Source organism: Mastigoproctus giganteus, chromosome 2 (assembly GCF_048544385.1).
Source record: "Mastigoproctus giganteus isolate SK-2022 chromosome 2, ASM4854438v1, whole genome shotgun sequence".
Lineage (NCBI taxonomy): Eukaryota > Metazoa > Arthropoda > Arachnida > Uropygi > Thelyphonidae > Mastigoproctus > Mastigoproctus giganteus.
Genome location: NC_143576.1, coordinates 204,404,147 through 204,422,571, shown reverse-complemented (window position 1 = coordinate 204,422,571; position 18,425 = coordinate 204,404,147). Strand labels below are relative to the sequence as shown.

At 38.5% G+C, this 18,425-nt stretch overlaps 1 protein-coding gene across 3 annotated transcripts in view; it reads left to right on the top strand.

The window, feature by feature from the left end:
* Hsf (Heat shock factor) overlaps window positions 1-18,425 on the top strand; it is a 209,748-nt gene that overhangs the window by 29,292 nt on the left and 162,031 nt on the right. For all 3 annotated transcript variants that reach the window (XM_090389708.1, XM_090389707.1, XM_090389709.1), the window contains exon 2: window positions 11,958-12,066. In XM_090389708.1, coding sequence (XP_090245834.1) covers window positions 11,958-12,066 — 109 coding nt within the window. The remainder of the gene's footprint in view (window positions 1-11,957; window positions 12,067-18,425) is intronic.

The following is an 18,425-nucleotide window of genomic DNA, read 5'->3' as shown; positions in this document are numbered from 1 at the left end:
AGGATTCTCAACTATAGATCAGTTTCACGTAATGTCACAGCTAATGGAGAAGGCAAATGAATATAAAACACCATTATGCCTGGCATTTGTGGATTATGAAAAGGCATTTGACTCCATACAGCATAAGGCAATGTTTCGGGCACTGGAAAGACAAGGCATAGATACTCCATATTTTATCATTTTGAAGAAAATATATGAGAATGCTACCTCCTTTATTAGACTAGACAAAGACAGGAATAAATTTAAAATTGAGAAACAAGTTCGACAAGGAGACACTATCTCTTGAGTTGTTTACTGCTGCCCTTGAGGAAGCTTTCAAAAGATTAGACTGGTCGCAGAAAGGAGTCTATGTGAATGGAGAGTACCTAAACCATTTATGATTTGCAGATGACATTGTGGTCATAAGCCACGATCCCAAAGAATTAGAGGAAAATCTTAATCAGTTATGCAGAGTTAGTAAGGATTTTGGGCTAAAGATGAATATGGCTAAAACAAAAGTAATGATGAACATGTATGCCACAGAAAGGGATATATTTGGAGCAGTAATTGAAAAGGTGGAGTCATATACTTATCTGGGACAAGTCATTAGCTGTAATAATGATAAATGGATGAAAGTCAAGAGAAGAATAAATTTTGGATGGATAGCATTCAGGAAATATAGTCACATACTGAAGAGCAATATCCCAGTTTGTCTGAAACGTAAAATAATGACTCAATGTATACTCCCCACCATGACTTATGGAAGTGAAACTTGGGCACTTACCAAAAGAATGGAAGAGAAGCTGAGAACTACACAGCGGAGAATGGAACGAATTATATTGGGAATCAGACTGTTAGATAAGAAGAGAAACACGTGGATTAGGCAGCAAACTCAAGTAAAGGACATTCTTATCAAAACTAAAGAACTAAAATGGTCTTGGGCAGGACGCATAGCTCGAAGACATGATGACAGATGGACTAAGAAAATAAGTCATTGGATGGTCATTGCACAAAACAGAAGGAACTGGAAAGTTGCTGGAGAGGCCTTCATCTTGCAGTGAATTGAAAATGTCTGATGATGATGCCATTAAGGCAAGTTGCTGCTATGGATAAAGGGATGGTTGAGTGCGAGAAGACAGAGTGGTAATCAATGGACACTGCTTTTCCTCGGATTAATGTTATTAGTTTAGTCTCCCAGGGTTCAGTGTTGGGCCCATTGTTTATTTCTATATTTATCAATGATATTGATAAAAATAGCCTATGGCGATTTCCGGGTGAGTCATGATTTTATCCTTTGCGGAACCTGTGGCATGTATTACAAGGTCAACCTGGTGGATAATCTTATCTCACCTGGAGATTCTTTTCTTTGTCAGCATTGTAAGGAGTGTACCGATCTTAAATTAATTTGGTACATTGCTAGAACAATTTCAGTCACTAAAAAAATGAGTGCCTGCCCTTGAGAATAACGTAACTTGGAGCTTGTCGGGGACTCAAGCCTCTAGTAACCTACCAAGTGATGCACTCCCGATTCGGGGGCCCCAGAATAAAATAACCAAGTGCAAACTACTCTGGTTGAAAAGGAATTAGTTTTATTAGGAGACTCATTGTCAAGGAAATGGAAAATATTTTTTGTAATGAGGATAGGTGGACTACAACCAGGGTACGTCTTCTGGGAACAACTATTAATGATATCACCAACAGACTGTCAAATTTTAAGTGGGGTAAAGAGAATATTATTTACGTGGAGACTAATGACATTAAGCATAGATGATCTGACAATTTGTTAGACAAATATAGGACCATGCTGAAGAAATGTCGCAAGTTAGGTCAAAATGTCTGTGTCTTCAATTCTGCCCAGGCACAATAGGAGGGATTATATGCTGAAAGCCTTGTGGATTAACTCAAGACTTGAAGGTCTTTGCAAGGCTTTTGGGGGGAAATTTCTGTCGGCTTGGCCCGCACTTGTAAGTAGAAGGAATCTGTTTTGTAGGATGGGATACATTTTAACAAAGGTAGTGCAAGAGTTTTTGCCAGTATTATTGAGGATATGTTAAAGGTTTAGGGAAACTGCTAATTTGGGGGGGGGGACAAGCATAATATACATATGTGTTTATCTGATAATATTGGTCAAAGTAACACTTGCACTTCAAGAGTTCTTGTTTGTTTCTGCAACAGAACATATTAGCAAGATGTTCTGAGGGCAGAAACGTTTCAAATGAGTGTGTAGCTAATGCCAGGGAAACAAGCTTAAATCACTTTAAGGAATGTGTCAGGATAGTAACTGTACAAGAACACTAGTCTTAATTGTTTATGCAGTAATGTCACAAGTGTTGTCAATAAAATGAATTTGAACTGCTGGTTAGAACAAGTAATGCTGACATAATACGGCTTACAGAAACGTGGTGCCACCCGGAGATAGGGGATGACGAGTTTTAGTACGGTATACATAATGTGTTTAGGAAGGATAGGGAACATAAAAGGGATGATGGAGTCATGCTTCTTATCGAAAGCAGTCTGAGTGTGGCAAAAGCTTTCCTGGATTCAAACGTTTTGCATGCTAGTATAGAATCTGTATGGTGTGCGATAGTTGGAAGCAAAGATATAATGTGAGAGTGGGAGTAATCTACAGGCCAGGTGATTGTAAAGATTATGATGAGAGCCTCTACATGCAAATTGAATGGGCAAGTAAGCCTCGAGAGCCTCTACATGCAAATTGAATGGGCAAGTAAGCATCATTGTCTTATTATGGGTGATTTTAATTTGCCTCTGATTGCAGCAGATGGGAAGGAAACTCCACATGGGGACAATTTTTAAATCAACCAGATGATTATTTGTATCAACATGTCAGGGAAAGTACTAGGGAAAAAGAATATTCTAGACCTCATTATCACCTATGAATGAGAGGAAATAAGACATAATAGGGCTGAGTGTACAGGAACCAGTAGCAGGAAGTGATCATGGAATTCTAAGGTGGATGATGAAGAGAGAGTTAGCATTAGTAGAGGCACATATTGCAAGGAAGCAAGTTTATACAGCATCAGCCAAAAAAAACCCTTCCCATTTCATTGATCCATTCGTTCCAAATGTTTGTCTAGTTCTGCCTTGAATTTATTTAAGCTATCAACTTCCACAACAACAGATGGAAGTTTATTCCAGCAATCAACTACCCACTGGCTAAAGGCAAACTTCCACACATCTATTCTACAACTTTCTTTCCTCAGTTTAAATCTATTCCCCCTCGGGTTTGTAATCTGAGCAAGAGGAAGAATCTCATCAGCATTGAGCCTGCTCAATCCATTCAAGGCTTTATACACCTCAGTCAGATTGCCCTGCAGCTGCCTAGTCTCCAGAACCTGCAATTTTCAGAACAAACCTTTCGTCATAAGAGTCCCCCCTTTGTTCCCTTCATCGTTGCCTTTCTCTGTACTCATTCTAGCAACTCTACATAGTAAAATGAGCTTCCAGACCTGTACACAGTACTAAAGGTGTGGACTGACCAATGGCTTATACAAGGGGATAATCACCTCTTTATCCCTGCTCGCTAAATTCCTGTACATCATTGACAAGACCCCCATGACCTACTCTGGCGGCCTGTCTACACTGCTCAGAAAACTTCATATCTGACAGCACAGTTAGCCCCAAGTCTTTTCATTCTCCACTGCCCTGAGTATAACACCACATAGTTGGTACATATCTCTGGGGTTACTGCTACCCATATGCAGTACTTTGCATTTGTCAATGTTGAACTTCAGTTGCCACTTCTCAACCCGTCTGCCCAACTTTTCCAGATCCTGTTGCTGCAGCATACTGTCATTACTGTTATAACAACCCTTCTAACCTTTGTATCATCTGCATACTTTGACATTAATCTTGATATACTTTCATCAACATCATTGATAAATATATAAAACAACAGTGGCCCAACACCGAACCCTGAGGGACACCACTAGTAACTATAGTCCACGTAGAGCAGTATCCATTGTAGCAACTTGCCCTTAATGCCATACTGCTCCAATTTGTATAACAGTCTTCCATGTGCAACAGTATCAAAAGTTTCCTGAAATCCAAGTATATGATATCAAAATTATTTTTTGCATCCAGTTCCTTTGTGACCACGTTATTGTATCCAATCAGATTGGTCAGACAAGACTTCCTCTTGACAACCCGTGCTGTGTCTGAATTATTATTGCTGTTTTGTCTAGATGAGCCTGCAATGCTTCTTTAACCAGCGACTCCATTATTTTCCCTGCAATATTAGTCAAACTAACAGTTCTGTAATTACTCGTGTCACCCTTTGTGAATTGGAGATACATTTGCACATCTCTGGTCCATGGGGACTTCCTCTGAATCCAAGGATGCTCTCATAATTATGGCTATGGGTTTGCCTACTTCTTTTGCCACCTCCTTTAATATAACAGGATAGATCCCATCTACACCAGGTGCCTTTCTTATATTTAACTTCAACAATTTCTGCTCCACTTTGCTCTGTTATTGCAAAATAATTTTTTTTTTTAATGAAAACCCAAAACACGAAAGGTATTAGAACCTATAGTACTTTGTACCGTGCTTGGGTTGTAGGTTGAGAAGACGAAAGAAGATATTTGTTGACATTAGACTTGAACTTCTATAGACTGTAATTTTCAAGAAATACATATGAAGAAAGGTTGTTCCAGAAAGTGTCAGTTGAATGAATAAACGAGGAAGATGAAAAGTTGATTCTGTGAGTTTGAAGTTGAACAGTATATGGATGTTGGCTAGTGACGGCACGTGTTCGGACTGTTTGAAAGAGAGAGTGGGAATTATAGAAGCCAATTCAGAAGAACAGTGCCCATGGAAGTATCTGTAGAAAAGGCATGCAGCAGAAACAGTACATCTATGAGACAGAGTGGAGAGACTCTCTGTTAGAGAGGAGTCGTTAATTAACCTAACTGCCCTCTTCTGAATGGAATCTAGAAGCCTGAGAGGTTTTGTGGGCACCGCCCCAGATGTGGGAACAATATTCCATGGTAGGGCGGATTTGCGATTTGTACAGAGTGAACAGCTATTTGGAAGAAAAGTTTCTCTTTTTCTCCTTTCACCGAGAGCGAAAGAGAAAAAGTTTTTTAGATGCAGAGGAAGTAATATTTGTAATATGCCTGTGCCAAGAGAGATTAAAAGTCAGGGTAATCACCAAAAGAGATATATCATTTTGTCTAGAAATTGAGTGTCACCATAGAAAAGCATAGGAGCAGAAGAATCCTTTTTGCGAGATATAAGACAAGACTGAGTTTTAGTACGATTAAAATCAACTAAGTTGTCTTTGCCCCACTGGAGAAATACCTGGAAATCGGCATTTAAGGAATTGGTAGCGGATATTCGAGAAGTTGAAGCTGATTGGGCAGGGCAAGGTTTTTCAAAATTGGAAAGTGGAATGCAATGTGCTATCATCAGCAAAACTATGGATAGGATTTCCAGTCAATTGAAGAAGGTCATTAATATGCAAGAAGAAAAGAGTGTGGGGAAAGAACTGAACCTTGGGGGACGCCAGCATTAGTGGAGAAGTGAGAAGACAGAGAGCCATCCACCATCACCCTCAATGAGCGACAATTTGGCCTCAGTAGCCCTTGTGTCGTTAAGCTCGATAACAACAACATCATTGAGCGATCAGAGAGAAAACTGTTGGCCAACCATAAGATGGAAGCTTATTTAGAAGATGTTTATGCCAAACACAATCGAAAGCCTTTGAGATTTCAAGCTAACTGCTTGTGTCTAACCAAATTTTCCATTGAATTATTTGTCCATAAATGGGTAACATAAGCCAGAATATCACCAGTGGATTGACACTGACTGAATCCATACTGGCGATTGTTGATCAGACAGAAGGTTTCTAGGTAGTTTAAGAGTTGGCGGTTAATTGATTCCTCCATTACTTCAGAAAGAGTAGAAGTAATTGGAATGGGACGATAATTGGACGGGTGGGACTTGTTACCCTTTTTAGGAACTGGCTGGATGTGAGCAAATTTCCAAGCAGAAGGAAAAACACTTTTGAAATAAGAAAGTGAAAAAAGGTGGCAAAGAACGGGAGTAAGTTCATGAGCACATGTTTTGAGAACAAGTGGAGAAATACCATCAGGAACTGGAGCTTTCTTAGCATCGAGATTCGTCAAAATTCTTCTGACATCCCTTTGACAGAAGACCACAGGAGGCATTGAATGGAGCATGTTGGGAGGTGTTTTACCAAGATCATTAATACACAAGTTGGCAGAAAAATGGGATGCTTGCAGGTCAGCTTTATCCTTGGCTGAAGTGATAACAGAACCATCTGGTTTTTAAAGAGGTGGGAGCAGAGATGGGCAAAAGTTGCGGCTAATAGTTTTGGCAAGAGACCAGAATTCTCGGCTACCATTAGGGCAAGAAGCAAATTTTCTACTCTTGGCCTGTTCAAAATCTAGTTTGGACTGATTGACTGTTTACAATTGTTGCAAGCCTTGGTGTAGGTAGAAAATGAAACTGAAGAATTGGAAACAAGCCAATTACTATATCCAGCTTTCTTCTCTTGAACAGCCTTAGCACTTTTGTTGGAAAACCAAGGTTTAGATAAAGGACGAGATTTTAAAGTGCAGTTTGGAATAAAGGATTCCATTCCTGCAAGAATAATTTCACTGACACGATCTGAGCAAATGTTTTTCAAAACTTCTGATGTTGACATCAGAAGTTTTGAAACAGTAATCTGACCAAGGAAAAGAAATCATACAGGTCATCCCATTTTGCATTCTTGTAATGCCAAACAATACGAGGTTGAGAATAGCCATGAGATAAAGGCTCCATTGGAGAAGAGACAATCACCAAGTTGTGATCTGAGGTGCCTAAAGGTCCACTCACTTCGACAGTGTGTTTAGAAGGGTTGTTTGTAAGAAAAAGATCAAGCGTGTTGGATGTTTGGTTAGGATTTCTTGGTATTCTTGTAGATAAATGAACAATCTGTGCAAGGTCATTAGAAATTGCAAAAGCCTCAGCATCTCGACCAGCTGGGTCGGTGTGACTAAAAAACGGAAGCCAGCTGGAGTTGTGAACATTAAAATCACCAAGGAAAATTACCCCACTGTTAGGGAAGTTGGACTGGAGAAAGTCAAGTTGCAAAGAGAGGAAGTCAAAGAGCTCCAAGTGATTAGTGGAGTTGGGAGAATGGTAGAGACAACAGATGAATTTGACAGAATGAGGTAGAGAGATTTTAAGCCAGAGAAGATAGAAAAGAAGAGATTCCAAATTACCAAGTCTCTGACAGGGAATATCAGAACAGACATATGCAATATAATACCACCTTTGAGGCAAAAGGAATCATACAGTGAATAATTTGGCAACTGAGATGAGCAGTAGTTGAATCAATCGATAATTGGAATTCTGTCAGAAAAAGTACATGGGGTTTGGCAAATTGAAAGTGGAAATGGACATCGTTGAGATTAGAATTGAGACCACATATATTTGTGAAATGAACTAGGAAGTGTTTGGGCGGTTTAGATCTTTTCGCAGATAAGCTTACTCTGTTAGTTTGACAATTCATGGTGTATTCAATAATAAGAAAACGTGGAGGAGGGGACATGCTGTATGAGGTAATGAAATTTTTGGATATGGTGTGCATATGGTAAGAATATACCCAGATCCTTGACATAACGTGGCCTCGACAATGCCCCCGCATACACACTACTCAGACTCCCTCCAGTCACTATCTAGCAGAGTAGAAGTAGGAAGATTAAACTGATTTTTAACTCCCTGTTAGAGTTTGATAAACATCTGGCTGTCTCCTCCTTGAATAACTCCTCATGTATGAATGTAGATGCAAAATATTCATTTGACGTATGTTTGGGCCTAAACATAGAGCAATATTTCTTAGTTGGAACAAAAAGTCTAGTAGCTTCCAAAATTACTTCCTTGAATGCTTCCCATTTAGAATTTGCTCTTGGTAACATCATCAGTTGGTTCCACTGTATAGAACTTTAAAAAATCTCTGAGATGACTGTAGTTGCCTTTACTGAAAGCAAAAACCCTTACCTTTTCCCCTGATGGTAATTACATCTTTAAGTAAATCCCTCATCAGTACACTGTGATCACTACCTTCTAGTGGTTCCTTTATCTGTAAATTCTTAATACATGAATAATCGCTGCTAATAATGAGAGATCAAGAGTGTTACTGCCTCTCTAACATACTGCTGTAGAAAACAATCATCCAATAAATTCACAAAAGCCTTGCTAGTGTGCGATTGAGCAAAACACAAATTACAGTCTAATCTGGGAAGTTAAAATCCCCCATTATAAGACACTCTGATTTACTGGCCCACTCTATTTCTCTGTATAATTGTTCATTGTACTCATCAGAGTCATTAGGTCTATAACAAACACCTACCTTCATTTTTGCTTTCCCACTGCTTATATCACATTAAACTGACTGACCATTGCATTTTCCATCTATATCAACTCAGTGCACTTCCTTAGATGTTATGTGTTTATCTAACAGCCTAGCCCTTCCTCCTTTCCCACCCTGTCTATCCTTTCTGTATACATTGTACTCCCCAAATCTGATTCTGCACCCCTCTATATCTGAGTACACCACGTCTCTGATATCCCAACAGTATCTGCCTTGAATGTCTTAACCAGCACTTCAAGTTCATAAAATCTATTTAGTATACTCCTAGCATTGGTGTACATCCCCCTGTTCTTCCTGTTAGTTACTCTAACAACACAGCCCATGTATTTACTTGTTTAATGACTTCCAGCAATTCCTGAAATCCCCAGCAACTTGCTTTCCAGCTGCTTCTCATTCCAATAGAAGCAGTGCAAGAATTATTTCCGCCTCTGCCTACAGCTACTGTTAATCTATTAGTCTGTGAATTCCCCAAGCTAGCAGTTTTCCGAGTTAGTAGTAGTTAAAGGCAAAGGAATGGGTTATAATTTCAGGAAAGGAAATTATGATGGCCTAACTGGGTAGATATTTCACAGAGAGCGAATACAATTGAATTCTGGTATACATTTTAAAACATTAATCACAGAAGCCTTGAATGCTTATATACCATTTAAAAAAAAAAAAAATGTTCCACGAGGATTCCATGTTGAATGAATAATGAAGTTGTCAGATTACTTGATCAGAAAAAGAGGGCATGGAAAAGTACTGAAGCCTATAATAGCTACAAATTGATTTGTAATTAGGGCCACAGAAAATGTTGGGCTGGCAAAGGCAGATTATGAAAAATTGCTGGCAAAAAGAGGGGATAAGGAATTCTTCACATATATAAATGCAAAGAGGAGAAGGACAAACCAGACCGGACCTTTTGTAATGGACGTGGGATAGTATTAGATACTGCAGCTGATGTTGCCAATGAACTCAACATTTACTTTGCATCGATATTTATAAAAGAAAAACCCTTTGTGTCAATGAGAAATTATGGGAGTGAAGTCGAAAAATATATAATTGATGTTTAAATTTCACATGCTTATTTAATGAAAAAACTTTCGAGCCTGCAGGCCAGTAAGGCTCCTGGGGTTGATGGCATATACCCTATAACCTTAAGAGAGTTGCAAGTGAGTGCATTGAACCATTTTGGCTAATTGCAAGAGCATCACTGGACTCGTAAGCGATTTCCGTTGGATTGGAAAAGTGCCAATGTATCTTCAATCCATAAGGGTGGTGCTAAGAGTAAAGTGGGACCTTACTGGCTTGTTAGTGAATGGAACGAAGGGTTGCTCTTATGAAGAAAGGCTTAAGTTTTGCAGATTACAGTGTCTGGAGACTAGGCACCTGTGAGGTGATCTGATTGAGGTGTATAAAGCCTTGAATGGTTTGAGCATGCTCAATGCTGATGGGATTCTTCCTCTTGCTCAGAATAATCACCTGAGAGGGCATCAATTCAAAATGAAGAAAGACAGTTGTAGGTTAGATGTGTGGAAGTTTGCCTTTAGCCAGTGGGTAGTTTTCCATCTTTTGTTATGGGAGTTGATAGCCAAAATAAATTTAAGGCTGAGCTGGACAGGTATTTGGAACGAACAGAGGGGTGAAATGGGAGTGGTTCTTTTTTTTTGGCTGATGCTGAATAAGTTTGCTTTCTTGCATCATATGCCTCTGCTAATGTTAGTCTGTCTTCAGTAGCAGGGAAAATCATGGAGATTTTCCCTGCTACTGGGATCATTTAGATCGAAATGGAATACTGAAGGTTACTCACCATGGTTTTCTTAAAGGAAAATCATGTTTAACTAATCTGGCTAGCAATTTTGACAGGGTTACTGAAGAGCTGGACTTATGGAATAATTTCAACATTGTTTATTTGGTTTTCAGCAAAGCATTTGACTCCTTCCCACACTAGCGGTTACTTTATAAGCTGGAACAGGTTGAAATCGCAGGGAAAATCCTTAGATGGATAGCTGGATGGCTTCAGGGTAGGAGGCAGAGGATTGTGATAAATGATTATTCCCCAAATTGTGTTGATGTAACAAGTGGGGTTTCCCAAGGATCAGTGTTAGGACCACTGTTGTTTTTGAATTTCATAAATGACATCGATGAAGGAATAGAGGCGTGATGTTTAAATTTGCAGGTGATGATCAGTAGTTAATGATCAGCACCAAGTAGGCTTCTTCAGGGATGGTCAGAAAAATGGCAGCTATGCTTTAATCCAGCAAAGTGTAAGGTATTACACCTGGGAAATAGTAACTCCAAAATAACTTATACTCTTGGTGGAGTTGAACTAAAGCCAGTAGTGGAGGAAAGGCACTTAGGTGTTACTATACTGTCAGATGTGAAGTTCTCTGAGCATTGTAGACAGGTTGCAAGGAAAGCCTGTGGTGTCCTATCGATGATTTATTGAACAATTGCTAGTAGAGATAAGGACTTAATAATCCCATTATATAAGGCTATTGTTAGACTACACTTGGAATACTGTGTTCAAGTACGGAGACTGCACCTAAAGAAAGACATTGCTTCTTGAAAGGGTCTAAAGACAGGAAACTCGCCTGGTGAGATCGGCAAAAGGGTGTCCATATGAGGAAAGACTTTGAATATGTGGGTTGCAGAAACTTGGAAACTAGGCATCTTAGAGGAGACTTGATTGGTTTAAGGCTCTGAGAGGCATACTTAAAATGAATGAGGATGAAATTTTAATGATTATAAATGATTCTAGCACTAGGGGCCATAATTTCAAGTTACAGAGGAAGATGTTTAGACTGGATTGCCGGAAGTTTTAGTTTAGCTAGTTTTAGTTATAAATTACTGGAATAATTTACCTACATGGGTGGTAGAGGCTGACATTTTGGAGATATTCTAAGGTCAGCTGGATAATTACCTATGGGAGGAGGAAACACATAGGTTGTCTATTTCCTTTTCTCTTGTTAATTATTTATTATTTTTAAAAAATTTATTATTATTATTTATTTTTATTTTTTTCTTGGCTGGTGCAGGGAAGCATGGTACAAGGAAGCCTATGGCTTCCCTGCACCAGGATTAGAATTAGCAATGCCCACATGGTACAAGGAAGCCTATGGCTTCCTTGTACCATGTGGGCATTGCTAATTCTAAAGGAGACTATCACATGATGCTGTGCAGATACCTTATACCTAATGCTGTGCAGACAAAATATGAATTGTGCATCAGTCGTTAACATGAACTTGCATATCTTTTGTAGGCTAATGTAACTTTGAGAAGTTTAATTTGAAACACAGTAATCCAGTGTTTACTTTAATGTTTACTATAAACCTGTATATCTTGGTTTTGAGTTTTATAACTTGTTTATTGTTTATTACGTAGTTCTGTCTTGCATAATATATATTAGCCTCAGCTTTGTTTTTGTTACGAGTGATAGATTTTGTAGGGATGATGATTTAGTCTTAGTTTAATTTTGGCCACCTACTGGTTTGTGATAAGTGAAAGGAGAATTTTTAGGGATACTTCCAGGTAGCAAATTTATATATATAAGAATATAAATGTAGGTAGTATATTCTGTACTATATTTATTTTTCAGAATGGTAAAAGTTTCATCATTTGCAATCAAGCAGACTTTGCTAAACAGTTACTTCCATTGTACTTCAAGCACAATAACATGGCAAGCTTCATCCGTCAGCTTAACATGTGTAAGTTAACTTCTGTATCTGTGAAATAAAAAAAGTTTGTATAGAGCTTTAGTTATCATATTGATCATAACTGAGTCAAAATAGTAGATTTTAACCACCTAGTGGTCACCCTGGTGTACTTTGTATACTAAAAATAGAAAAAATTATTAATTTAAATATCTGTTAGAATTATCAGTATGGTTTTCAATTATAATCTACATTATTAATTTTAGCGCTGTGTTAATTTTCAACATCACTATGGTTTCATCCACAGTGTATTTTTTATTTTATTTTTTTTGGAAGTGTTTTTTTATAATAAAATTGATGTTACTAAAGATATACAGTATATTATTTGTTCATATTATGCAATAATATCAATGCCATCCCCACACAGAAACCTGTATACAAAAATGAAATTATGCTTTGAGATGTTCAGGCATTATTTAAGAAGTAAAGTCAGTTCAACACTAAATTATCAATAGAATTTTTAAAGTTTTGCAAACAACATTATGAACTGTTTGTCTTTTTTTTCCCCAAAAAAAAAAAACTGATAGCAGAAAAAAAAAGATGACCGAGTGCCAACTCTTAGATTTCAATTTGGTGTGATCACTAGATGGTTAATACTAAGAAAATAAACACACAATGGTTAATACACTACGAATTAGAAATTCGCTACAGAACTATCAGTGATATATCACAATACTTGTGAAGGTAGTCACAATATGAGATACAATTAAATCGATGCCTCTCATAACATTAGTTGTAGTTTACTACTATGTACAAAAGTATTGTGATATATCACTAATAGTTCTGTAGTACTAGATAGTTAATATAGATAAGTTATCTTAAGGGCACACCCTTCAGAAAATCAATCACTAATACACACAAACTAGAATTCTTGCAGATTAATTGCAATAATGTGGTTTTACATGGCTTTATATGGAATGTAAGAATTTGGCTGGGTAAAGATGAGGCTAAATATTAGCATTAGTAGAGGCATATGATGCAAAAAAACAAGCTTATACAGCATGAGCCAAAAAAAAAAAAAAAAAATTTCCCATTTCACCCATCTATTCACTTCAAATGTTTGTATAGTACTGCCTTGAATTTATTTAAGCTGTTATCTTCTACAACAACAGATGGAAGTTTCTTCCAGCAGTCAACCACATGCTGGCAAAAGACAAACTTCCACACATCTATTCTACAACTGTCTTTCCTCAATTTGAATTTGTCTCCTCAGGTGTTTAATCTGCACAAGAGGCAGAACCCCATCAGCATTGAGCTTGCTCAAACCATTATACACCTCAAAGGTGCCTCCGTAGCCAGGTGGGAAGGAGCTGCAGTGCGTAGCACATGCTTCTTGATTAGACCAGGGTTCGAGCCCATCACCACCAAATACGGAGGATGCGGAAAGGTCACAGAATGACCACCGCATATCCCGCAGCAGTATGGCCTTAGTTGCTAATGCTCCTAAAAACCAAGTAACAAACAAACAATATACACCTCAATCAGATCACCTTGCAGGTGCTGAGTCACCAGACACTGTAATTTGCAAATCGTAAGCCTTTCTTGATAAGAGCAATCCCTTGTTCCATTCACTAATCTTGTTGCCCTTCTCTGTACTCGTTCCAGCAGCTCTACATCCGCCGACCGGGCTAGCCGGGTGGGTAAAGTGCCTGCCTGGCAACCCAAAGGTCGCGGGTTCGATTCCCGCCTCGGGCTTGGATCAAAGTACTGCAAAAACCTGGGGAGGTGCATTATGGCCACAGAAGCCTATGCGCCAACAACTACCAAAAAAAAAAAAAAAAACTCTACATCCTTCCTAAAATCAGACGTCCAGACCTGTATACAGTACTCACTGTGTAGCTTGACCATTGCCTTATACAAGGGGATAATCACCTTCTTATCCCTGCTAGAATAATTCCTGTATATCATTGACAAGACACCATGAGCTACCCTTGCCGACTGTCTGCACTGCTCAGAAAACTTCACATCTGACTGCACAATTACCCTCGGGTCCTTTTCATTCTCTACCACCTTTAGTGTAGTACCACACAGTTGATATGTTACTCTGGGGTTAATGCTACCCATATGCAGTACCTTACATTTGCCAATGGTAAACTTCAGTTGCCACCTCTCAGCCCATCTGCTCAACAGTTCTAGATCCTCTTGCAGTAGCGTACTGTCATTAACAACCCTGCCAACCTTTGTATTGTCTGAAAACTTAGACATTAAACCTGATATACCTTCATCAATATCATTAATTAATACAGTAAACAACAATGGACCCAACACTGAACCCTGGGGGACTCCACTAATAACATTAGTCCACAAGGAGCTGTGTAAATTGATTACCACTCTGTCTTCTCCCACTCAACCATCCATTTATCCATAGCGGCATTTTGCCTTTAATGTCATACTGCTCCAATTTGTGCAGTAGTCTTCCATGTGCAACAGAAAAAGCCTTCCTAAGATCCAAGTATATGATATCAAAATTATTTTTTGCATTCAGTTCCTTTGTGACCATATCATAGTATCTAATCAGATTGGTCAGAAAAGACCTCTCCTTAACAAACCCATGCTGTGTCCGAACTATTGTCTAGATGACCCTGCAGTGCTTCTTTAACCAGTGCCTCCATTAATTTCCCCAGAACAGAAGTTAAACTAACAGGTCTGTAATTACTTGTCACCCTTTGCTCCTTTCTGAGTTGGGGTGACATTTGCACATCTCCAGTCCATGGTTACCTCCCCTGATTCAAGGAAGCTCTCATAATTATGACTAAAGGTTTGCTTTCTTCTTTTGCTGCCTCCTTTAATATAACTGGATAGATCTGATCCACCCCAGGTGCCTTTTTTATATTTATGTTCAACAATTTCTTCTCCACTTTCCTCTTATTAAAAAATCATTTAACTCACTAACATAGTCTAATACACCTCTGGTATTCCCCTCCCTGAATAACTCCTCATATGTAAATGTAGATGCAAAATATTCATTGTTTGTTAGCTACCTGCGCAGGATCATCAACAGTTGAACCAATGATATCAAGTGGACCAATCTGATCCATTCCCTTCCTTCTAGAGTTTACTTAATTAAAGAACTCTTTGCTGTTTTTCTTTACATCCTTTGCCATAGATTTCTTGTAATCTGCTTTTGTCTGCCTTACCTCCTTTGTGACTTGATTACAGACCAGCTTATATCTTCCATAGGTTTCTGTGTTACCTGTTAATTTATATATATCCCGTGAATTTTTTCTTCTCTGCCACATGTCTCATTAGTACATCCTTCCAGTTATCAATCCATTGCACATACCGAAAATAATATACAAAATCACAAAGTGGAACACAAGTTGCCATACCAAGAAGCAAAAAGACATTTTTCAATTTCTAATAAATTGCCATCTTATTCTTCAGTTGTAAAAAAGCAACAATCCATAACAGTACAAACAGATTGTTCAGTTCCACCAAGCATCTCAATTTCTGATTGGGCACTAAAAGAACAGCCTACCCAACAGCAATCAACTCATTTGGTAAATACACCATTGACAATACTGCCAGATAAAAATGCTGTATAACAGCCAGTTAATCAAACAAGCTCTGAAAGAAATAATCAAAAATCGAGTACTGATACTGTGGACATTGATAGAAATTCACACTGAGATGAACCATTTCTTGAACTTCACATGCAGAAGAGGACGTGGACATCACTAGACCAAATTTCCCAAAAAGGGAAAAAAACAAGACTAGACAGGCACAAACAATCCACATCCCGTAAGCAAGCAGACACACCCGATAATCCTCAATAATGCATAGAATCATTAATGGAATTGTCGTGGACTCTGAGCTAATTTAGACGATATTTATGACTTAATTACCAAATATAAGCCTGCTGTTCTTTGTATACAGGAAACAAACCTGACCCCTAAAATATCTATGAGCATAAAGCATCATATAATGCTTAGAAAGGATACAACTCTAATACAGCACATGGAGGTGTAGCATTGCTAGTAAACTCCAGAACTCCTTTCAGACCTGTCCCACTGCAAACAACTTTAGAAGCAATCGCTTTGGCACCTCCATAGCCAGGTGGGCAGGAGTAGCAGTGCGTAGCACACGCTTCTTGATTAGACTGGGGTTCGAGCCTGTGACCCGGAGCAATATGTCCTTAGTTGCTAATGCTCCTAAAAAAAAACAAATAATAACAAAGCAATCGCTGCTAGAGTTATGGTTGAGATAGCAGTAACAGTTGTTTCCTTATACTTTTTGTCCAATTATTCATACACTTTAGCAGATTTGGATGATTTAGTTACCCTGCTGCCACCACCTTTCTGTATCTTGGGTGACTGGAATGGGCATCACCCCTTAGGGGTTCCTCTTACCTTGATAAGAGAGGTCAGTTAATTAAAAAATTTCTTGAAAGGCACAACTTCCCATTATTAAACAATGGTGGGAGTCACATGTCGTGCATCTTTCCTCAAGGTCAACTTCTGCAATTGATCTTTCAATATGCCCACGAAACCTCTTTCCGCTTATTGATTGGACGGTCACTGATAACCTTCGTAATAGTGACCACTATCCAGTAATATGCACACTGTTGACTAACTCTCCTCCTCAAACTGAAATAAATACTGTTTGGAAATTCGACAAAGCTAACTGAAAGAAATATCAAAAACTGGCACACCTAGATATTCAGCCCATTGAGACTCTCACCATTGACTCTGCCGTAACGTACACAACTCAGCAAATAATAGCAGCTGCAGAAACCATTATATCCTGATCATCCATGAAAACCCACTCACACCCAAAAATATGGTGGAATGAAGCCTGCAGCAATGCCAAAAAGAGAAGAATAGATACTGGAACTTATTTCGCAAATACCCAACCACAGCTAATCCCATACAGTTCAAGAAAGCTAGAGCTAAATCTTGTCATATACAACAAATAAGCAAAAAAGAGACATTGCCCAAATATGCCTCCACTGTAAACAGAACCAGAAATATCAGAACTGTTTGGACTAAAGTTTGAAGAATTAATGGAAAATATCCTCCTGTAACCACTCTGATAATACTTCTAAAAGGCAAAGAAATCTGCAGTCCTCTTGAAATTTCTAATACATTAGGTGAAACATTCAAAACCATCTCAGCTGTAACCACATTTGAGCCAAGTTTCCACGTACATAAAGTACAAGCAGAAAAATATAATCTCAATTTCAATACTTCATGACAGCTTCCATATAATGTACCCCTTACCTTGGCAGAGTTACATAGTGCACTTGCAAAATCCAGTAATAGTGCTGCTGTCCCCGATGAGGTGTACTATGCCATGATATATCATCTGAGTGAAGGATCCCATTCTGCTCTGCTAAAACTGTATAATTGAATCTTTGATGAAGATTACTACCCTACCAGCTGGCATCATTCTATTGTATTAGCTTTCCCAAAACCAGGAAAGGACCATTCAGATCCAGCAAATTATCGACCGATAGCTTTAACTAGTTGTATAGGAAAAGTATTAGAAAAAATAATTAATGCCAGATTAACATGGTTCCTAGAGACTGAAAGCATTCTAAGTCAAAATCAATATGGATTTCGAAGAACTAGATCAACACTTGACCTTATGGTCAAAACTGAAGGAAACATCCGAAATTCATTTCTCAATAACGAACACCTAGTGGTGATGTGTCTCGACATCGAAAAAGCTTTTGATACAACCTGGTGATATGGGATTCTTCACGATCTCTATGAATCCGGTCTTCTAGGTCATCTTCCAAAATTTATCTGGAACTTTTTGAGCAATAGGTACGATTTTGCTCTGCTCTCGCAAACATTTGTGCAAGAAGAGGTCCCTCAGGGTTCTGTGCTTAGTGCCAAGCTCTTCTCCATCAGGATTAATTCAATTACCAAATGTATTCTCGACACAGTTGAAACATATCTGTATGCTGACAATCTGGCAATCTCGTGCCACTCACAAAACATGCGTTTCATTGAAAGACAGCTTCAAGGCACAATTAAGAAGCCTGTTCAGTGGGAAAAAAATAATGGATATAGACTTTCAAAACAAAAAAACAACAGCAATTCATCTTTGCCGTAAACGGCATTTACATCCAGATCCCGATTTACATCTTGACTCTCATCCAATTACTTTTCAACAGCTTTCTTGGACTAATTCTGGATAAAAAACTTAGTTTCTTAGAGCATATTAAGCATATTCGTACAACCTGTCTAAAGAATCTGAATCTCCTCAGTGCAATTTCTGCTATGTCATGGGGTGCAAATCGGTACATGCTGTTGCACTCATACCAGTCGCTCATAAGATCCAGACTAGACTATGGGTCTCTTGCATATGCCTCAGCTAGAGAAAGTGCATTAAAATGGCTCGACCCA